The 23,831-nt window shown below is 41.1% G+C and overlaps 1 protein-coding gene across 1 annotated transcript in view; it reads left to right on the forward strand.

Moving 5' to 3' along the window:
* Window positions 1-15,923, forward strand: part of Ppil4 (peptidylprolyl isomerase like 4) — a 30,180-nt gene extending 14,257 nt beyond the window's left edge. The window contains exons 10-13 of the mRNA XM_055608068.1: window positions 1,683-1,794; window positions 5,050-5,146; window positions 8,726-8,873; window positions 14,347-15,923. Coding sequence (XP_055464043.1) covers window positions 1,683-1,794; window positions 5,050-5,146; window positions 8,726-8,873; window positions 14,347-14,598 — 609 coding nt within the window. The 3' untranslated portion in view covers window positions 14,599-15,923. The remainder of the gene's footprint in view (window positions 1-1,682; window positions 1,795-5,049; window positions 5,147-8,725; window positions 8,874-14,346) is intronic.
* The last annotated feature ends 7,908 nt before the right edge of the window (window positions 15,924-23,831 follow it).

Here is a 23,831-nt window from a genome sequence, read left to right on the forward strand (position 1 = left end):
TTATGTAAACTCTAGGAGATGGAGACTATCTTTTTCTTCTTCTTGTTTTTCAAAACAAGTAAACTGAGACAGGGTGGTCCTGTGGCTTATTCAACATTATGTGCCTAGTGGATATCATGGGTAGGATTTGAATTGGGGTGTATTTGGTACTGCTCCAGATTAATTTAGCCACTTACACTGGTGTGTTGTTTTCTGTTTGTTGTTTTTTTTTTTTTTTTTTTTTTTTTTTTTTTTTTTTTTTTTTTTTGTTTTTTTTTTTTTTTTTTTTTTTTTTTTTTTTTTTTTTTTTTTTTTTTAAATTGTAGATTTGGGCCAGCTCATGTCTAGTAGTGTCTTTTTACAAGTTAAATTAATTCCAAAATATCTATTGAATATATTCTATATTTTAGGCACTGTCTTACATCCTAGGGGTTCAAAATGAATAATGGATGATTAGGAAAAACATACATGTAAAAGATTATACATAGATTCTATGTCATGTGTACTAAAGTTTTTATTTACCAAGGTTTGTTGGTGCCAGCAGAAGAGAGAGCTTTACTTTGGCTTATAAAAATACTTATGCATTGAAACAGATGACCAGTCATGCTAAGATGGTTTTTGTTGATGTGTTTGCTTGTTTGTTTGATTTTTCTAGACAGAGTTTCTCTATGTAGCCTTGGTTGTCCTGGACTCAATTTATAGACCAGGCTAGCCTCGAACTCATGGAGATTCACCTGCCTCTGCCTCCCTGAGTGCTAGGGTTACAGGGGTGTGCTGCTGTGCCTGGCTGCTAAGTTGATTTTGAAAATGGCCATAGTTCCCTGTTAGGTTAGATACTGCTGCCAAATTGCCAGGTTTTTTGTTTTGTTTGGGTTTTTGTTTCTTTGTGTAGCCCTGGTTGTCATGGACTACAGACTGGCCTTGAACTCACAGAGATCACCTACCTCTGCTTCCTGAGTGCTGGGATTAAAATTGTGTGCCACTACTGCCTGGTTTGCAGGGGTTTTTGTTTGATTCTGGGAATTCTCCCTCAACTTTCCAATCCTGGTTCTTTGGGCATACTAAGCAAGTATTCTACTGCTGTGCTATCCCAAATCCCTGCTAAACCTTTTTTTTTCCCTTTAATAATTCACTTAATTTTACTCTCTGTGTGTTGGTATGAAGGTGTCAGAATCCATAGAACTGGAGTTATAGACAGTTGTGAGCCGCCATGTGGATGCTGGGAATTGAACCACAGTCCGTTGGAAGAGCAGCCAGTGCTTTTAACCACTGAGCCATCTCCCCAGTCCCCCTGCTAAACTTAACACCAGAATTATGAAGATGACACTCTGGGGGACATAGTGTTTTTACGTTTTGAGTAACTAGAACTATAGGCCTGTATCTTCTAGTTGGTAAGTATATCATGTCCACTGCGGTCAGGCTGCCTCAGTTCACATGATGGCACTGACCCTGGCTCCTTCTGTACCTCATCAAGTGTCTGCTTTCTCATTGAGATAATGGAGATAATAAAGAAATGCAGCCTCAGAAGGTTATTTCCAGCGTTAATTGAGATGGTAGATGTAATACATTTAATATCTGCTGAGTAAGAAGTACTTGAATAGCAATTTTAATAATAACAGCCTTTTTGTATTTACAGTATTTGTTCTTCCTGCAGAAGTCTTTCCTGTAAACATTCATGCTTGAGCTTTTGTAATCATTAATAGGAAGAAGACTGTGAGAAAGCATTTTTCAAAATGGATAATGTACTTATAGATGACAGGAGAATACATGTGGATTTTAGCCAGTCAGTGGCAAAGGTTAAATGGAAAGGGAAAGGTATGTTGGTTTATCTCTTTATCTCTTTTTATTGATAGTTTGTGTGTGTGTGTGTGTGTGTGCGTGTGTGTGTGTGTGTGTGTGTGTGTACATGCATTGCTTTAATTTTGTGCTGTTAATTACGAGAAATGTTAATAGAATTCAGGTCACTTAGGATTTTATAAAGCTGGTATCTAGAACGTGTGTATATGTGTTGATGGATGAAAATACCTTTCTTTAATGTTTGTTTATATTTTAAATTACCCATGGAAGACATTTGCTGTTGAAATAATTAAGACTTCTTGATGATTTGGTTCTTTTAGATACAAAATTTTAAAAAGGTTTTTTTTTTCTTGTTTTTGTTGTGTAAGATTCTCTTCCGCTCTTCTTCCAATTGCTCTTCCCAGAAATAACCAGTTGCCTGTTCTTTCTTCAGCCATTCTTTGTACACCCATGCATATTTTTTCTCTCTTTTTTTAGTTTAAATCTTTCAGGTTAAATGAATGTGAAATTTTTTTTGAGACAGTTTTTCTATGGAGTCTAGGTTGGTTTCAAACTTAGTATCCTGCTTCAGTCTTGTAAGTGTTGACTTCCCATTCGCTAGTTGTGAGTTTTTATCTCATTAACTGTGTGTGCGTGCTCATGTGTGTGTGTAGTAACCCTGTAGAGGCCAGACATGTGTCCTGTCATTCAGATATATTCCTACCTGAGCTTAAGATGCTTTGCGGGGTTTGTATTTTTTATTCCAGTTTATTTACTTTATATTCCAAGAGTGCCCCCTCCCTCATCTCTTCCTAGTCCCCCCTTTCTCTCCTTCCCCCTTCTCCTCTCCCTTTCTCCCCGTATCAGCCCTTTCCAGCATACCAAGTCCATGAGGACTAGGCATATCCTCATCCCTGAGGCCAGTCAAGGTAGCTCTGCCAGGAGGAAGTGATCCAAAGTCCATCTCAAAAACAGCACACATACACACCCCCTCAACTAGCCAGGCACCCCATATGAAGACCAATCCACCCATCAGGCACATATATGCAGGGGGCCTAGGTCCAGATCATGCATGCTCCCTAGTTGATGTCTCAGTCTCTATAAGACTCCTGAGACTGGGTTAATTGTCTCTGTTGTTCTTCTTGTGAGGTTCATCTCCCCTCCAAGTCCTTCCATCTTTTCCCCCAACACTTCCACAGGACCTCTGCAAGTCCTAGCATCTGTCTAGATCTGGTGCTAGGTAAAGCCTCCCAGAGGACAGTCAGGTTAGGCTCCTGTCTGCAAGTATAGCAAAGTATCATTAACAGTGTCAGGGGCTGGCTCTCTCCCATAGGGTGGGTCTCAGGTTGGGCCAGTTATTGGTTGGACATTCCCTCAGTCTTTGTTCTCTCTTTATTCCTGCCCTTCTTGTAGGCAGGATAATGTTTGGATCAGAGGTTTTGACCCTGGGTTTGTTGTTTCCCTCCCTCCACTATTCCTGCCTGGCTAGGAGGTGGTCACCCCAGTCTTCATGCCTCTCCTTCAGGAGTCTCAGCTAGAGTCACACCTGTATCTTCCCGGGAGCCTGCCCTGTCACAGGCCTCCAGCTTGACAAAGACATGTTCCCCTTCAGTTTTCCTTCTCTTTACAGTGTTTTTAAAAGGTTTCACTTAAGGTTTTACACTGGGGAGGTAGAGGCAGGCAGATCTCTGTGAGTTTGAGGTCAGCTTATTTTACATAGCCATTTCCAGGCCAGTGGGCTAAATAGTTAAGCTCCTGTCTCAAAAACCCAAAAACAACAACAAAAAAGGTTTCACTTTGGTAGTTAATCACATGTAATGTTAACTTTTACCAGAAAAATTAGGATTCCCTTTATTTCACTTTTGAAAGATTTCTTTATTTTTATTTGTATGTCTGTGCATATGTATGTTCACCATGTGTATGCCTGGTGCCAACAGAGGCCAGAGATCAGATCCCTGGGACTGCAGTTACAGATCGTTATGAGCCATAATGTGGGTATTTGGAGTCAAACCCAGGTCCTCTGCAAAGAGCTGTGTGTGCTCTGAACCATGGGGCCATCACTTCAGCCTCAAGATTACTTTTTCTATACCATTTGTAATTTGTTTCCCATGATTTTACTGCATTTTAAAAATAAATGGATAGTTTGGCAGGAAGGGCTATTTCACCTTCTGAGGGTTTAGAAAAGGGAGAGATCAGTTGGTAGAGTTGGCAATTGGAAGGCCACTGGAAGCCCTGATCTCTAAGAGGAGGGAGTGACTTACATTGTGCTCCTGTGTCTTATGATTCCTTCCCTGCTATTGAAATACATGGTTAGTGCTCTTCTCAGTGCTTTGTGAAGATGAATTGATGTCTTCTTCAATATTTTTATTAAGGTCTATAAAAAAGTCCAGAGATAAATATCTGGTCTGTGTGAAAACCTTTTTTTCCAAATTGTTCCTTTACATCAAATTGTTGCTATCCTTTGGTGATAGGTCTTTACCTCACCAAAGGCCATGCTGTAGTTTCCTCTTCTTCAGTGAATGCTGCACGGTTCTGAACCAGTGCCGCATCCTCGGTCTTCTCATTTGTAAATCAAGTTCATTTCCAGCCCACTGCTTAGAGAGAGTGTAGCTTTTTCTGTTCCACGAAGAGAGCTGTTTTTGTTCACAATTGGATCATAATACAGAAGGGTCAGCTTCGCTCTGAGTCGGCTTCTCTTGTAGGTGAAGGAGGAACCTGACCCAGTGTGGCTCACCAGTCTCACCAAGCCTGTACCCTTCCCAAACCAGCCTCTCGAGTTTTGTATTTTTAAGGTTTATTTATTACATATACAGTGTTTGGCCTGCATGTATGCCTGCAGGCCAGAGGAGGTGAGCCACCATATGGTTGCTAGAATTGAACTTGGCACCGTTGGAAGAGCAGCCAGTGCTCTTAACCTCTGAGCCATCTCTCCAGCCCTTGATGTGTCTTTTCGTGCTATAATTGCAGTTCTATTGGGGTGGGGTGGTCACATGTCTGTTTAGGAGTAGTGGTAGCAGCTGGCTGATGCATGGACTACTTGAACAATGTAGTGTGGGTACTTATTTTATTGGATGTTGTAATCTTCACATGTGTCGTTAGGTGGCAGCGTATGACTACCAAGAAAATTGGACATCCACTTTCAGCTAGATAGCAGGCGGGCTTGCTATGGTCCTTTTGTCCTTCCTTCCTTCTCTACCTCCCAGGTTGTGCCTTTTATACAGTAGCCCTTTGTGTTTTATAAAATTATTAATGTGTCATTACATGATGCTAATTCTTCTTCCTTTTAATAAATAGGTGGGAAATACACCAAGAGTGATTTCAAGGAATATGAAAAGGAACAAGATAAACCATCCAATTTGGTTCTGAAAGAAAAAGTAAAGCCCAAACAAGAGTATCCTTTATAAGAACTGTATGCTTGGCCATCCACTGTGGAGATCATTGTGAAGAAACAGTTTGTCACAGCTTGTCAGTATTTTCCATAGACTTTGCCTTTTCGGTATATTTTGTATTATGGAGAAAGTTGGGTTTGAAGGAAACCTTAAGCTTAAATATCTTACCTCCTACTATTACCATAAATACTTTTCCCACTTATCCAGTGTTCTCAGAAGATCGTCAGGTAAATTTGATATTTTTATATATACTAATGTTTTAAATTCCTTTCTATCGAATATCCTTGTGTTATTCTCTTATATTTAATTTCCTAATGTAGATAACAAAATCTTGTAATTCTTTGCACACAATTAGATTGCTTTTTTCTGTATCATTTTGGCAACAGATTTGCTAAATCTTTGTTAGGACTCCTTCCTATTCAGTACAATAGTTGACATTTGTAGGCTTAGAAAGAAATCTATTGACCATGTAATTTAGGTTCTTCCAAGTTTTAAGTTGCAGCAGGTAAGAAAAGCAGTGAAGCATACTGTTTGTATTATGTCATTTTTATTTGTTTGACCATCATTTTTCCCATTATAATCTATCACTCCACACATTGCAGAGGTCTGGTGATCATGTCTGGTAAATGGCATCTTTGTTTCCTAGTTTTTGTTGATGAGAAGAGATTCTCTTCTCCTGTGTTTCATAGGCATTTCTTGTGGTGAGTATTCATCAAGGAAAGATGAGTATCAGTTTGGCCTTTAGGTATTCATGCTTTTAAGTGTGTTGCTCATCTGCAGCACTCAAAGCCTTGGGATGTGTTAGAGCTAGAGTCTGAAGGGAGCTGACAGCATAACCCAGCTTGCTTTACTGGCAGCCAGACCAGCAAGCTGAGGTTGGTCTTTAAAAAGGGTATAAAAGGCATGTGATTAAAGCCCATAGTCATAAAGGGTATAGAAGGCATGTGATTAAAGCCCATAGTCATAAAGGCACAGATGGATGTGTGCCTGTGACCGGAAGTTTAGGCTAACCCCGGAAGGGGGTCTAGAACAAATGACGAAGTGTGGCTGCAGAGAGAGCAGAAGCAGAGATGCTTCCCAAGGAGGCCTGCTGACCACAAGGGAGTCAAGAGATTATTTGTAAGTTTGGAGCACTAAAATGTTTTCATGAATGGGCAACCACGCTATTAATTGAGCTATTCCCCACCCTTGATACTGTTTTCTTTAACATTATTTAGAAGGTTTAGGAGTGTGGGTGAATTCATAAGATTCCAGTTACCTTCTAGTTCATGGTGAAGCTTGGAAACTTTTAGAACCTCATCTTTAAAAAATAAAGTGTATGTCTTACCTAGTTCAATCATATATCCTCTTTCATGTATGTATGTATGTATATATATATATATATATATATATATATATATATATACACAGACACGCAGATCTTTCATACACAAACCCTGCACATATAACTCAAAATTTTGTAAGGTGTTTTTGTTTGCTTGCTTTTTTTTTTTTTCTGACAGTGCTGGGGATTTAACCCAGGATCTTGCACACGCTATGCAAGTGTGCTCCCATTGAGCTATACCCCACTAACAGTATTTTTATTAGATACTGTTCTCTATTTCTTATTCTATGTGACTTCTAAAATTGCTTGTTATGAACCATAAACTCTACATCTCATTGCAGAATTCTGACCTTCAGTTTGAAGAACATTGGAAAGAATCAGACATAGTATAAAAAAGGAAAGAAATTGTAGATAGTGAAGTAATAATGGGATTGACTATCTGGCCATCTTGTGGGAAGCTAGAGAGGATATTGTTAACTTTTTGATGGTGTGTATATATGGGATATGCTTACGAAAGCCTAGGCAGCGGTGCTATGAATGCAGACCTTAGATTCTGGTTCTGAAGGACATGACTGTGGTGACTGCAGTCCCAGATGCAGCTAAAGTAGTACTTGTGTGTTAGGCTTTCCCTCATTCTTCACATTCTAGAGCTCAGTCTACTTTAGAGAGTGAGATTGTTTTTACACTAGGTTTATACTTTCTCTTACGTATGGTTTTGTTGAGACAAAGTCTCACTGTGTAGTTGTCCTAGAGCTCACTAATGTACACCAGGGTGGTCTCAGGCTCCTAAGAGATCTGCCTGCCTCTGCCTCCTAAGTGCTCATATTAAAGGAATGCATCAACATTCCCAGTTTATGCTTTCTTTTATTCTGAGGCTTTATATTACATTAGAGAAATTACTTATTTGTTATTTAAAGCATTTTTATTGTGCTAGGATCAAACCCAGGGTTCTCTGTATGGTAGCAAGCACTCTACCAAAGAGCTTGGCTTCAGTCACAATTAAAGTTTTAGTGATATTTCATATAAAATTTAGAAAAAGATTTGCTTACTTCTGCCACATACACAGATCACATACACAAATGATGCTTTTTATTTTTCAGGCCTTTGTCTTTTGTAAAGTTTGATGAAGTTAAAATTACTGTATTGTATGTGTAGGGTCCCATTTTTTCCCTAGACAGGGCTTACTTTGTAGCCCAGGCTAGTCTCAGACTAGTCTTTTTTTTTTTTTTTTTTTTTTTTTTTTGCCTTCACTTTTGAATAGCTGGGATTACAAGTATGCGCTACTGTTCATAAAGTTTTTTAAAAAGAGTTGTTTTTTTAAAATTATGGTTTATGTATGTGTGTATATCTGTGGATAGGTATGTAGATGTATAATGGGTACACAAAGAGTCCAGAAGAGGGTGTGGGGTCTCTGGACATGGGTGCTGTGAACAGAATGCAGGTCCTCTAGAAGAGCAGCAAGTATTCTTAGCTCCAACCTCTAGTCTGTGTGGCTTTGTTTGCTTGTTTCTTTTCAGACAGAATCTTACTATGTAGCTCTAAGTGGCCTGAAACTTGCTACATACTAGACTCACAGAAATGTGCCTGCTTTGTCTCCTAGTCCTGGGTTCAACCATACAGTGTTTGAACTTTTTTTCCACTTTTATTTTTTTATATAGGCCATCATAGTCTTTAAAAATAATTAACAATTTCTTTTATATTACATCATGCTATGAGACTAAGATGTGTTTTATTAAATATTATTAAATATTGTTCCCATTTTATATAATTAAAATGGTGCTAGTATGTATATCTGTGTTCGTGTAATTTACAGTTTTAGTTGCTATAAATTCTTAGGATAATTTCTGCATCATCACTGTTTATTGCTAAATCTCCTGATCCAAAGAGAGTCATGCAATGTACCTTTTCTCTAGAATGTGTTTGGCTTTGGGGTTCATAATACCTTCAGTTTCTCTAGTTGATGACATGCCTCATTTTCTAAATTAAGTTTTTTCATTATTGACAAATATATTTTGGGTTCTTTTCTCCTTATAACTTTTCCATGGTAGTTGTTAGCTGCCTGATCCCAGAATCTCTTCCAGTTCTCCTGACCATAGTGAAGACACTGTATTACTTGTTCTAGAAAAGTATACTGTGCTTTCAGGTGCTGTTTGCTTTAAGCTATATTTAACTTTTTTGCTTCCAGTATTTACCATATTTCTTATGTTTTGTTTCTTTTCCGTCGTTTGTCCCATTAATCCTTAATTAAATTCTTCAGTGCAAAATACGATCTTATACTGGATGAGCAGGCAGAAGATTCAAAATCAAGTCATTCACACACAAGTAAAAAACACAAAAAGAAAACATGTCACTGCTCTGAAGAAAAAGAGGATGAAGATTACATGCCAATCAAAAATCCTAATCAGGTATTTTTAATATTCAGGCTTAAATATGAAAAAAAAATCGGTATTTTTGTGTACAGTGCATCTTGGTGGTGTGATTTAGGGATAAGGTGTAGTTTTAAACATTTATTTCTTGCTCTGAGCTATGGATGGCCACACAAGCTAATGAGCTTAAATTTTAAAGAATGTATCCTGTAGGATAAATACTGTTTTCAGAGTAATTTAAATTATTATACATTTCTACATTGTAACCAAGAATGATCTTCTTACCATATGGATACCCATTTTCATCAAAAACAAAAAAACAAAACCAAATTTGTTCCATTGAAAATTTCCTTAATTGCTAGCTTATCAACACTTTATTATGTGTGCAGTGTTTTTCGTGCAGGCCGCTTGTCAACACTTAAGAAGATTTATTTTTTGTGAGTTCGAGGCCAGCCTGGTCTACATTGCTCTGTTCCAGGACAGCTAAAGCTATTACACAGAGAAACCCTGCCTCAAAAAAAAAAAAAAAAAAAAAACACCAAACAGAAAAGTTTTTTATTATAATTTAATTTACACATACATGCATACATGTCTATACATACATGGTACTTTCCATTGGAGGTCAGAAGAGGGCTTTGGATCCCCTGGAGCTGGAGTTACAAGCCGACCTTATGCGGGTGATAGGAACTGAACATGGGTCCTCTGGAAAAGCAGCAAAATCTTTTAAATGCTGAACTGTCTGTCAGCCCCTCAGCACTTTAAATGTTTAATAAAAATTTTTTCCATTTGTGTATATCCACATTTTCCGCATTCATTCTTCCACTGTTAGACACTGGTTGTGGCCTTAACTTAGCTGTTGTGAATAGTGCTACAATAAACATTGGTGATCAGCATGGATAGCACTGCTAGTAGGCTTCAAGGTTTCTTTGGTTTGTTTGTTTATTTGACTTTGAACTTGATATGTAGCAGGAGCTGTCCTTGAGCTCCTGATCCTGCTGCTTTTGCCTTCCAGTTGGTAGGATGACAGGTGTGAGCTGTTACCCTTGGCTAGCCCTTTAGGTTTATGTCCTGTCTATACTGTAGATGAAAAGTAAAATAGCACTCATAATTAAACATCATGTCAAAGCTCCCCAGAGTAGTATATTTCCTAAAATAGTAATAATGAAGTATTTCTAGCCTATTTTTGCTTTTGTAAAATATTTTTTAAAAGCCATTCTATCATAGATCCATGCTTTTATTTTTACCATTTTTACTTTATTTAGTCATTTGAGGTGGTCCTGGTGAATGGGGATTTCAGTAGACTAAGGTGGGGAAGGAACACTGTGAGAATGTCAATCAGGCACAGATGAAGAGCTGTGTTAGGGTAAGCAGAGTCAAGGCTTTGCTGGGGAGAGTTAAGAGTTTCTGCTGCTTGTCATTGATGTGACCTTGGCAAGTTAACTTTGAGTCACAGTTTCCTTCTTTGAGAAAGGAGATACTTCAGACAGGGTGTTACAATAAATGTGGGCAAGTGTGTGCAAATATTTTCTATGTCTGGCTAATCTCATTACTTCCGCTGGTACTGTCAGGTGCTGCTTTAAGGTCACGTACAGTAGTTCTCCCTGTGCCCATGACATTAGCTTAGTTCTTATTTCAGGTAGTTTGTCTCATTTTCCATCTCATGTTAATGGCTTGCACAAAACTTTTTGGGGGAGGTTATAGTTTTGTTTTGTGGCCTGCTTTATTTTGAGACAAGATCTTACTGTGTAGACCTAGCTGGCCTGGACCTCATTATGTAGACCAGGCTGTCTTCAAACTCAAAGAGATCTGTCTGTCTTTGCTTCTGCCTCCCAATAGGAAGATTAAATGATTTGTAGTTTTTAAAACAATAAGGTTCAAAAATGAAATCTAACTGAATACCATGGTGGCACACATCTGTAACTGTAGTGCTTTCAAGTCTGAGGCAGGAAGGGCAAGAGCCTGAAGCCAGGCTGTTACATAGTGAGGCTCTGAGTTTCAAAGAAAGTATAATTTACATAATAGTACACATAAGACATGTAACTTGAACCCCATCGCATTTCTCCTTTTCTTCCCCTTGTAGGTGACAACATATTTTATGTGCTCTCTCTGTGTGTGTGTGTGTGTGTGTGTGTGTTTGTTTATGATGTTAGTATTGATGTCCAAGTTGTCTGTGTGTTTTACCCCCCCCCCGAATATATTGTCATTCCTTTTCTTAACACTGTTACTCTAATAGAATTGACCCATAGTGATCTAACCAGAATATCTCCTCTGTCCTCCCCAAATTATCTATCAATCTGTCTGTCTGTCTGTCTGTCTGTCTGTCTGTGTGTGCAGGGCATGTTAGTGCATGCACACATGTGCGCAGAGAGTATGCTCTGGAGACGACAGGAGGCGTCAGGTGCCCTGCTTCATCAGTCTTCACTTTATTCCTTTGCGTCAGCATCTCTTAGGAAGCCTGCACCAGAACTGGTAGCCAACAAGCTTAAGCAATCCTCCTGTCTCTACTTGGCTTACAGGCCATTCTAAACCATCTTCATTGCCCACCTCCTTCCTCTCAATTCTGTTAAAATAGATGTCATGATCACATTTCTATGAATATTTAACATACTTGCTACTAAAATCTTCGAAGCCCCCTCTCCATGTTTCTTTTAGCTACAGATGTTCAAACCTGTACTTATGAATCTTCAGTGAATCCATTTGAGATAATCAGAGGTTTAAAGAAATGCAAGTTCCTCTTCTCCCCACTGTTAGGAACCTTTTTATCCTACCTTAGGGGTGGGTACTTTTAAATTTATATTTATGCTTTTGTGCATGTTTGTATACAGGTAGATATCTGTGGGGTGTGTGTCTGTCTGTCTGTGCATGTGTATGTTCCTGTATATGGAGGCAGAGGTTCAAGTTAAGTGTCTTTTTCTGTTCTCCATCCTTTTTTTTTTTTTTTTTTTGAGCTCAGAGATCACTGATTGGCTAAACTCACTGACAAGCAAGCTCTAGAGATCTGTTTGTCACTGCTCCATCTCCCTAACTTCCCACGTGGGAGCTAAGGATCTGGGCTCAGGCCCTTGTACTGGTTTTCACAGGCACTTAATGACTGAGTGATCTTCCACGCCCCTACTTTGTGATTACTTAAAACTTTACTTTGGCAGTCTTTTTCTTTTCATATGCAGTAAAAATACAGAAATGCTTTTAGCATTTTTAAAAATATTTTAAGGGCTGAGGAGATGGTTCAGCAGGTAAAAAGCACTTGGTGGTATGCAAATTTTATGACCTGAGTTCAGTCCCTGGAACCTACATTTAAAAAGAAAAGAAAAAAACAACTTACTGTCGTGCTAAACATCTGTAATCTCTACACTCCTAACCCTAACCTAATGGAAAGCAGAAACAGGAAAATCTCCCAGAAACTTGAGGACCAGCATGAGGACATGCTGCTCCAGCTTGGCAGAAAGTGATGATACAGCAGACTCTGCCTCAACAATGTGGAAGGAAATTATCAACCCCACTGCGAGCTATCCTCTGATACCACACCCTAAGTTTTAAAATAAAATTTGAAAAGATTTATTTATTTAATGTAGGTGAGTACTCAGTCTGCACGTACACCTGCATGCCAGAGAGGGCATCGGGGCCTAGTATAGATGGTTGCAAGCCACAGTGTGACATTGATGACATTCAATCCCATTGTGCTTGCTGGGAATTGAACTCAGGACCTCTGGAAGAGCAGATAGTAGTATTCTTAACCACTAAGCCATCTTTCCAGCCTCAGTTTTTAAAGTAATTTTTGGAGATTATAACTAAAAAAGTGAATCCTAAATTAAAAATTTTTAACCTTTTCCCTGTAAATACATTTTTTTGTTTCATAATTTAATTTTATAATATAGCTCTATTAATTACTTTGTTTAGAAAGCTCAGCATTAATATTTTTATTTTCGTTTCAAAGACAGTTATTAACAGGAATTTCAGTACAAGCTGTGTATACGCTCAGATTTTCCTGTTTGCACCTATTTGCTGGAATGTCCAGTTTCACAAGGATGTTTTAACTTGTTTCTTAAGTTGCTTGTTTTATGGCAGCCTTGCTATTCAGTTCAGAAACTTACCTGTTCAGTTTTTCACCCTATGCCGTAATCCTGCAGGTGGTTTTGAGATCTGGGTTTTACTAGGTTACAGGAAACTAAGTAGTGTTTAGCTGACTCTTGGCTGCTGAGTAGTCAAAATGGATCTCATTTCTCCAGATATCCGTGTTTGGGGGTCAGGCTGGGGGGCTGTGGGCTTGCTAAGTATGCACTCTAGTAGGCCACCCCTGTACCTCCAGCCCAGATACACTTTTTTGTTGTCTTGACAGCAGTGGATTGTTTCTTAATTCACTTTGAAGGATAGAGAAGTAAGAATTTTTTTTCTCTCTGAAGACGGTCTCACTGTGTACCCTTGGCTGGTCTAGAGCTTGCTATGTATATCAGGCTGGTCTCAAACTCATAGAGATCTGCCTGTCTCCACCTCCTAAGTGCTGGGATGAAAGGTGTGTGCCACCATGCCTGACATGGTAAGAGCGTTAACACATCGTATATAACATATATAACACATCAGACCATAGAAAATGTATTTGAAGATTAGAGAGATGACATTTTTAAAAACACTTTAAAAGTCACCAGGGCTAAGGGAACAGTAGAATGTGTGCTTAGTGTGCGTGAGGCCTTGAGTTTGGCCCAGCACCAATTTATTTATCTTTTAGTTTAAAGAAAAAATGATGAAGGTGTGCTCACACAACCTCTAATTCTAGCTACTTAGGAGGTTGAGACGTGGTGGGTGGGGGCGGTCAGGAGTTCAAGGCTTGCCTGGATTAGAGAATGAGCTTAAGACCAGCCTGGCAGGTGCTGTGGCTTTGTACAGGCCAAAATTTGCAGTGTCTGTTTTGTTTTCAGCCTGACTGACTTATCTCTTTGTGTTTTTGAGTGATATTTCTTTGTGGAATTATTAGAGGAACTTTAGTAGTTTTACTGCAGTTCAGCAATGGGACCACATTTTGGGAAAGTGGATAATGATTGGAATATGATTGTATATAATCAGAACACTGGGTTGCTCCAGGGCTAGGGGTGTCAGAACTTCTGCCTGGCATTTGTGAAGCCCTGGGTTTGTCCCTCAGATACCGTTAGGAGCAAAAACTAAACTCTGTTGAGGGTTTACTTGGCTGCTTCAGCTCCATGCTTTTGCATCTGATCCTTCAACTGAAATATATGTAAACCAATTTGTGGCTTACTTACTTTAAAACAGTGTACAAGATTCTAGCGTTAGTGGTGGCACACACTGAAGCCATCTGGGCAGGCAACTGAAGGAGCGTGAGGTCATTACCAACTTGGGCAGCATAGCAGGAGCCAACTTAAAATAAAAGCAATGAATAAAAAAGTGAATTTGAGTTGCTGCAATGGCTTGCTAATGGCTGATTTTTCTAGGCTTTATGAACTGACAGTGCTCACAGGTGAAGGTTTTACTGACTGGCTTTAAAACTGCATTTCTTTGACAGGATATCTACAGAGAAATGGGTTTTGGCCATTACGAAGAAGAAGAAAGCTATTGGGAGAAACAAAAGAATGAAAAGAGAGATCGCCGTCAGAACCGCAGCCGGAGCCGATCTCAAGAAAGGGATGGTCACTATAGTAACAGCCACAAAACCAAGTACCAGAAAGATCCTTATGAAAGGGAAAGGAGTAGAAAGAGGGACCGAAGCAGAAGTCCAAAGAAATCCAAAGACAAGGAAAAATCGAAGTACAGATGAGCAGTGGGAGCAACTGGCTAGCAGGTCTGCTGCTGCCTGACTTGAAGCACTGGCAGATGCACTCAGAGTTCCTGCCCACACATGTGGTTCCATGTTAGGTCAACCCCGATGACACGTGTGGGGCACTGGAAGAGAGTGGTATCTTTTGTGTATAGTTTTTTATACAAATTTTATTGTTATGCATACATGGTAATGTTCATATTAAACATCTTTCATATTTTTAGACTTTTTTAAGTGAAGCGTTTCATACCACAGGAGTCCATAAACTTGTATGTAAGACATAAAATGCAGTAAATTAGAAGTGTGTGTGTACTTGGCCACAGGTAAAAGATACAAGTGTCACTTGCTATGGACATCCCTTATGTCCCTTTTCCCTCCAGGGATTATCATTCTGAGTTGTGTTTGCCCTACTGTTAGTTTTGTATATTTTGAATTTTATATAAATGGCACGATGTATTTTTATTCGGTAGGTGGAGTGAATGTAGTGCAGTCGCTCTCGTGCTGGGCGTTGGCTGTTTGCCAGTTTTTGCTATCTAAGCCATGCCACTGTGAACATTTTCATCTGGACGTGGTACAGTCTAGCCGTGTGCTTTGAGCTTTCAATGCGCTTATACTTTACAGTTGTTGTAATTTACCCGGTATGTGGATTTGTATGGGGGCAGGATAGCACGAGCGTATCATTTCACCATACAGCTTAGAGCAGCCGCTGCTGCATGTATTCCTGACCACCGCTAGGGAAGGTAACATAAGAAGCCGGCATCCTGGCTGGGGATAGCCCCCTTCCCCGCTGGCTCACAGGCACAGGACTGAGCTTGGATCCTCAGCACCACATACCCATGCCAGTGTGTGCTTATAATCCCAGCACGGGGCACGAAGGAGCAGGTGAAAGCTCCGGGTAGTGAGAAATCTTTTCTCAAAAACTGATGGAGAGCGTTGAGGAAGACACCTGACACTGACCTCTCACCTCCACACCTGTAGAACCTTGTGCGTGCCTATACACACACACAAGTAAAGAAACCGCTACCCTGGATAGAGAACTGTAGGTTCTGGTGTGTGGTCTGGAAGGATGGGCAAGAGCCAAGCTAGGAGCAGTGAGGGGAGGCCGCCTACTGACAACTGAGACTTGATTTAATGGCTCTGTAATGTCAAAATGGTAACATGTATGCACCAGCGTTTCAAGGAAAAATCCTTGATGGCAGATGATAAGAAGCTGCCGCCTTTTTCCTATGTATTTGACAGTAATTTTATATACTTATGGGGATGCAATATGTTTTGATATATGTTCATATTCTGGAACAAGTAAATCCATTTACAGACATCTGTCAGCTCACAGTTTTCTTTCTTTTGGCCAATGTCTGCTCTCAAGGAAATCTGTACAATTATTAACTCTAGCTTAGACTCTGCAATACTTCCCAGACATTTCTTCCTTTCTCTAGTGAAAAACATGCACTCTTTGACCCAAATCTGTATTCCTCATCCCTATACCTTAGGGCGGTAGTTCTCAACCTTCCTAATGCTGTGACCCTTTAGTTCTGCTTGTTATGGTGACCCTGAACCATAAAATTATTTCATTGCTACTTTATAACTAATTTTGCTACTGTTAGGAATCAGAATGTAAATATCTGTTTTCCAGTGGTCTTAGGTGAACCCTGTGAAAAGCTCATTTGATCTGAAGAGTCATGACCCACAGGTTGAGAACCACTGCCCTGGGGTCTGACAATCAGTCTTGAGTTTGGCTTTTATAGACCCCCACCCCCACCCCATAAAAATGGGGTCCCATGGAATTTATATTTCTGGCTTATATCTCTGATTAATGTCTCCCAGGTTCATCCATGTTGTTGCAAATACAGTTTCCTTCTTAAAGGATAAACAGTACCCTGTTGTGTGTGTGTATATGTATATATAGGTATGTATAGAAAACATGTCATATATACATACCTATATATACATCTATATGACGTGTGTATCTATAGCCGAGTAGCTACGTCTGAGCTGTTGTAATTGGCGTGGCCGCCGGCTGAGGTCACAGACAGCCTTTCCGCACGCCAGTTTAACCCTTAGATTGCTGTATCAGTTTCCCTCCCAGAATATGTTTACATAATAGCTAGAGTAACTCACATTTCCAAAGACAATATACAGGGATTTCTTTTGAGAAGCTGTGGTTTTGACCAGGGGATTTTTTTTTTCTCTTATTTTTTTTTATTTTCTTGTTTCTGGAGACAAGGGTCATTTGTGACTCAGTCTAGCCTCAAACTCATTGTGTAGCTGAATATGACTTTGAACTTCTGGTTCTCCTGTCCTAACCTCCAGAGAGCTGGGATTATAATGTGAACTGTCATGCCCATTTTATGTGGTTTTGAGGACTAAATCTAGGGCTTCATATGTGCTGTACAAGCTGGCTACCAACTGAGCCCCCTTCCCAGCTATTTCACCAGCTGACTTTTGTGTGTTTTTGAGACTGTGGCCTTGACTGGCCTGGAACTCACTATGCAGACCAGGCCCTTGGCCTTGAACGTAGAGCCCTGCCTGTCACTCTGCCTCCTGAATGCTAGGATTAAGGGTGTGCACCACTGCACACAGCCTCACCAGCCGATTTTACTTCGACTTTTTAATGGTAGTATTTTCAGTGTACCTTGATTAGATACAGGGCAGGCTTGGATATGGGTTACTACTGCTTATAGCTAAGTAAAGTGACCCATGTTTCCTGTCAAAGATTTGGCTTCTGTAGCTTTTAGGTGAACTCATTCTTTCCTTGTTTTTCTCCTTCAGTGCTGGCATTCAAGGAAGGACCCTGTGCATGCTGAGAACCTTTTACCACTCAGTAGTAGTGATATTTTTCATTGACTTTAGGAAAAAAAAAAAAAAAAAGATAGAGCAGTAAATACATTTTGTATTAAAAGAGTTACTTTGAACTCCAAGTTGCTCATTAATACAACTTTAAGCTTTTAACTTAATCTTTTACCAGTTGAATTTTCAAAGATTTTGGCCAGAACTTTAATAGTTCTTTAGTAAGCTGAGTGAGAACTTTCATGTTGTTCGAGTGATATACCAATTCCTTTAATTTCATTTCGGCAAGTGGAAATTTCATCTTAATTTTGACATTTCATACCCTTAAAGGTTGAGTCACAAAGAATACATAACAGTAAAATCGAAATCTCAGAAGCTTTACCTTTCAGTGGCTGTTGCTAGGAGACCATGCTTTGATGGGAAATTTGAGAGAAGGTTGTGTTTCCTGTTAGCTGAGCATGTGGAGATCCCCTCACTTGCAGAACTGTCTCCTTTTCAAAGCACGTAGCATCAGTTATTCTTGTGGATGGCATGATCTTTATTCCACTTGTTTTACCCATCCAGGACTGGAAAATATGAGCACTGCCAAGAGTTAGCAATTTTATGTTTTGCCTCTGCTCACAATCCTTTGTTCATCGAGTAGGCAGATGAGTGAGCTGTTGAGTGTTTTTATTGTGCAACTTAAAAATGATAGTGCTGAGGTCTGTCAAGTGGCCCATCTGGTAAAGACACGTGTCAGTGAAGCCTGGATTTCACTCCTGGGCCTACATATTGTCCTCTGACTTCTACAAGCACACTGCAAACCAGACACACACACACAATAAATGTATCTAATGATTTTTTTTTTTTTTTTTTTTTTTTTTTTTTTTTTTTTTTTTGAGACAGTGTTTCTCCATGTAGCCCTCAACCATCCTGGAACTCACTCTGCAGAGCAGGCTGGCTTTGAACTCACAGAAATCTGATTGCCTCTGCCTCCTGAGTGTTGGGATTAAAAGTGTGCACCACTGCTGTCACCCAGCCAATTTAATGTTTAAAAAACAAACAAACAACCCTGAATTGGCGGTATTTACTTTGGATTGCTGGGAAGCTAGCATAGAAGGAAGATTTCACACAGTTTGTACTGGCAAGAGTTGACATAAAAAGAGAGGCTGCTGTTAGAATTCTAGAACACGAACACAGTGACTCTTGGTTCCTGAAAACCATTTTGCTTTGTACTGTTTCCTTTTGTGGAGAGGCGTGGGTTTCCAGTTGGGGAGCAAAGGCCTGTATCAGTTTAGGAGCAGAAAGCTAAGGAAGCACATGGTGATGAGATGACCAAAGCAGGGAGTTGTGGAGAAAGGCAGGCCAAAGGACGGGAGGGAGTGGGAAATGAAGGGCCAGGAAGCCTGAATTTGATTGGTAGGCAGTAGAAAATGGAAGCACGTTCCTAAGGAAGAAAGTGGCACAATGTGGCTGAGGAAAATGGGAGCCGGATACAGATTCTGTAGCAGGTTGGTGCCATAGCCCTCATTCCATATCTGTGTCACAAGCACCCAAACCAGATTTAATACAACTGTCCTTCCCAGAGGAGGTGCTACATAAGCGGAGGCCTGCGTTTGAGACCCAGCTTGAAGGAGTGCTCTAACAGAATGGGCATCCCATCAATAAAAACCCCTAACTCTGCTACATAATGACTATTGCAGAGAATGTTCAAGTGTCTATAATGGCTACTGATGGGTGTGGTTTGGGTAAAACTTTGCTATTTCTGTGGGAGCAGAATCAGGGGAGCCCCTAATTTATGTGGTCTCCCTTCCCTCAGCGGGCCACCTCCTACTGTCTTGGGGACAGTCACGCTGTCCAACTTACCTCTCCATGCATCTCTTCAGGCAGTGGAGAGCCTGGCTGTTACTGTAATCTCATTAGATGGCAGTAGATATTTTCAACTTCATAAAGGACGTTTCACTATTACTTTGATAATTATCTACTGCTCACGAATCAAAGGCACAGATTTACAGCCCTCCCCCCTCATGTGCTTATGGGAAATAATGTGATAGGTTTCACCATGAAACTTAGCGTGTTTAAGGGCCTGTGTTAAGTTTTTTGCCCAATGTACAGCCTCAATATGAGTGGATACAGCTGATGCTACAACATACATAGTAGCTGCTGAAGCTTCAGGCAGTGGGGTCACAGGAGCCGCTAAAGCTTCAGGCCGTGAGTGGGGTCACAGGAGCTGCTAAAGCTTCTGGCCCGCTGCTGTCTTCCCATCATGCAGTGGGAGCTGCTCTGAAGTGAGTAAATGGGATAGGATGATCTACGAGGAGCTGAGGGCTGTATTCGTTTTCTAGAACTACCATAGCACATGGCCACAAAACAGATGACTTAAAAGAAACTTTCTCTTAGTCCTATCATCCTAGGTCCCAACTTAAGGTATAGTTGGGGATATGGTCCCTTGGAGGTGCGTGATTCTTGCTGCTTGCTAGGTTTAGCTTACAGCTTCATCACTTTAAGCTTATCCTCTGTCTTCACTTGGCCTTTGCCCTGCATCTCTGTCTGAGTCTCTCCATTTTCTTAGAAAGATGCCATTATGTTCAAGGCCCACTCAAGACTATACAACTATATCTTACCTGGGTGACTTTTACAGTGACTATTTTCAAATAAAGTTATGTTCACAGATACAGGAAGTTAGAACTTGAACATATCTTGGGACAGGGGTAGGGGTGGGAACATGGTAATTTGGGACCTTTCTTGTGGGGCGAGGCATTGTGGAGCTCAATAAAAGTTTCTGTAGTGTTTTGGTCAGGGATAAGCAGAGGATGAGGCTAGTGTTGAGATGTGGTCACTTATACGCTGATGTCATTGGTCTAGGTTTTCAAGGCTTCATGTAGCCTGTGCAGCACCCCTCACTGTTCTCTGTGCCCGTCTCTGTTAGTGAGCCACAGTCCTGCCATCTTTTTGTTCATAGCATCTGTTCCTAGGGATGTGTGGAGTGTTAGCACGGACCGCCTCACACTTCCTTTGGCTCTCTGACAGTCTAAGAATCTCTCTGGAATGCAGGAAAAGCAGATCTTCCACAGTCAACAGTTAGGGCTATGCGTTGCTGCAGCTGTAGGCGTGTTTCCGAATGCTAACTTATCTGGGTTAACGTAGCCACAGTCTCACGAGTGGGATGCCTACAGGGCCAAGCAGGGCAGGCCTGTGAACTCTGGGCACATCAGGCACTACATAGAGCAGTGGATCGCAACCTTCCTAATGCTGTTTAATCCAGCCCCTCATACTGTGATGACCCCAACCATAACATTATTTTTGTTGCTCCTTCATAACTGTAATTTTTCCACTGTTATCAATCGTAATGTAAATATCTGATATGCAGGATGTCTGATATTTGACCCCAAAGAGGTCACAACTTACAGGTTGAGAACCGCTGGTAGAGTAGCACAGTGAATTCAGTAGCTGAGATAGCACAAAGAAAAGCAGAGGCTAGAGGGTGCCCTGGAGGACTGTGCTTCTGTCTGGTATTAGTCATGAGGCCTGGAGTCCTGAGAAAGGCTGGCTGACCTTTGGAAGGCCAGAGCGTCCCACAATAGGATCTGTCCAGCAGCCCCACGCTGGAGGAAGCAATCAGTTTTCTCAAGCTATGGTGTCATGTTGGCCTAGAAATGAAAAAATAATAATTTTTTTTTTTAAATCTTAACCAAACAGACTGTGTGTGTGTGGCAGCACATGGTAATTAATAACTGAATTGATTTTTATTTTATTTACTTTATATATGAATGTTTTGACTGCATGTATGTATGTGTATGATTGTATATACAAATGCATTGAACCCTGGTCAGCCAGGAGAGCAACAGCTCAGCCGTCACTCCAGCCCCTCAATCACATGTGGTGTGCACACCCATTCCTGCTGTGGACGGGAGGGTAGTTCTGCCAGTCTCTGCAGAGCTGTTATGTTTTGGAAGCCTGATCTCACTATGTAGTCTTGGCTGCCCTGGAACTCTTTGTACACCTGCTACCCTCTCCCTAGCAGAGAGGCTCCTTTCTGCTTCTGCCTCCTGAGTGTTGGGATTAAAGGCGCGTTCCGAAATACCTTGTTTGTCTCTGTAATTTGTCAGTGTTTTCTAGGTGCTGGGCTTTGCCATGGCTGGCTATAGTAATCCTATCTCTGTAATATATCATATTTAAGTCAAGCGTGGTAGTGGGCACTCATGGTCTAGGGGTTTAGGACACTGAGGCAGTAGGGGACCTTAAAAACCAAACCAGGGCTGCTGAGGTGGCACCACCACTGAAAGTGTTTGCTATGCAAGTCTGACACTCCAAGTTTGATCCCTTGAACACACATAAATAGCCAGATGTGGTGGCACACATCTGTAATGCCAGCACCCCTGCAGTGCAGATAGGAAGCAGAGACAGGAGAGTAGCTTGGAATTACTGGCCAGCTATCCTAGAGCATAGAGTAAATGGCTAAAAAAAAGTTATCTTCATGGCATGCATGTACACACACACAAATACTACAACACTCAGGGTCGGGGCAAAGGGTAATGAGTTCTAAGCTAGCCTAAGATATAGAGAGACTGTTAATCAGGCAAAGCCACAGACTGATTTGGGAGCAGAGGCCTGCCTGAGGTTTGGTCCTTGTACCACAAAAAAGGACGAATGAACATGTAGTCAAAATGATAATATCATTGACTGCGCATTTAACATAGACCGGGTAATGTTATACATACATGTGCTTATTTTAAAAGCATTTTAAACATCTTTATTGCGCAGTGCTGAGGACTCAACCTAGGGCCTTGCACTCTACCACTGAGCTGCAGCTCAGCGCTGCGTGTGCTAATTCTCACACTGTCTTCATCAGATGGTAAGATTATTGCCCCGTCTATGTGGAAGTTGTTCACTGGCTTGAGGCTACACAGATGATAAACAGCAGAGTGGTCTGCCTGGCTTCAAGTTCACGACACCAAACTGCAAAAAGCAAGCCAGATTCCCCCTCAGCACGGTCATAAAATCAACTTTAGATTATGGTTAAAGTCTTATTTAAATAGCAAAAACAGGGCCAGTGGGATGGCTCAGCTGGTAAAGGTGGCTGCTGCCCAGAGCGACATGTGGGTTCAGACCCCGAGACCACATGGCGGAAGGAGAGAACAGTTTCTGCAGGCTGCCCTCACTTCCATAGGTGTTACTCTGGCATGAGTGTACACACGCAAATGTAATGATAAAAACTTACAGTTGGAAAGAAAAGGTCTTTTCAATCCTTTTGATTAAGGATTAAAAAGATAGAGAAGGATTTTTAAAAAGATTCAAACAGAGTAGATTATGAAGGAAAAACCAATACATTTATTGGAAAGTAAATGTCTTTGGACCTCAATGGAGTTAAAAGTTACATATAAAACTGACCAGATGCTTATGGCATACACAACACATACAAAGCCTCGATAAGAAAGGGGATACCATAGGAAGATGGTCCATGGTGCAGGCACCCCCCCACCCCTTCCCAAAAGCTCTTGGAGCTCCCAGCAGCCAGGGAACAAAAGCTGAAATGGCCTTGGCAAACACTTCATAACATATGGGTTTGGCAAAAAGCAGAACGGCTTGGAAGCCTGGTGTTGGCAAGATCTGGAAGCTGTGTCTGGTGAACATTAGCGGAAGGTTGAGGACAGTTCTTTTCAGCCGAGCCTCTGCATGGTCCCTGCTGCACCATGCAGGTTTAGCTCACTCAGGAAATGTCATCTAAGCCTGGTCCACTACTGTAGAGGGAGGCAGGCCCTTGAGTGTTCTGGGCTTCTCAGGCCCTGGGTGCATGTCACCTACCTGCACGTTGTCTTCCGTCTGTGGTGAGAGCCTATCCACACACGCCTCTGCCCTCCGAGACCACTTCCTGATGGCACAGACCCCAGCGTTACCAAAAAGGCAGGGAGCAGGCAGAAGTAGCCTTGGGGTAAACCAGGCAGAAGAGGGAAGGAAAAGAGGCCTGCACAGCAGTTGTGGGGTGTAGACCTGTCTAGTCGAGACTGCAGCCCCTCTCCTTTCCTACCAGCTGACTGATCTTTGTGGGGCTGGAGATGGAGTTCAGGGACTCCCTGCAAGCTGCTGCCCTTCCCTCGGCTGCTAGGGAGAACTCATTTAGAGTGAGTGACGCTGCTACCATTTCTCCTTTCTGTGGGTAACAATCGCCTGAACAGGTTTGACTTCTGCCCCAGCCCCAGTCCTGGCAGCTGAAACATGCCACTGTGGGAGCCCAGCCCAGCTCTCTCTAGGTCAGTCACTGTAAAGGGACCGTATGGTACTTCTGAGTATAGGGTTTCCAGCAGAAATGATGTCTCCAGGAATCAAGGCACTGAAGTCTTTAGACCTCCACCAAACACATTGCAGTCAGACAACTGATTAGACGCAATCATCTTTTCTTTCCTTCTTTCCTTCTTTCTTTCTTTCTTTCTTTCTTTCTTTCTTTCTTTCTTTCTTTCTTTCTTTCT

This window comes from Psammomys obesus, unplaced genomic scaffold (genome assembly GCF_907164565.1).
Source record: "Psammomys obesus unplaced genomic scaffold, mPsaObe1.curated_primary_1811, whole genome shotgun sequence".
In the NCBI taxonomy this organism is placed as follows: domain Eukaryota; kingdom Metazoa; phylum Chordata; class Mammalia; order Rodentia; family Muridae; genus Psammomys; species Psammomys obesus.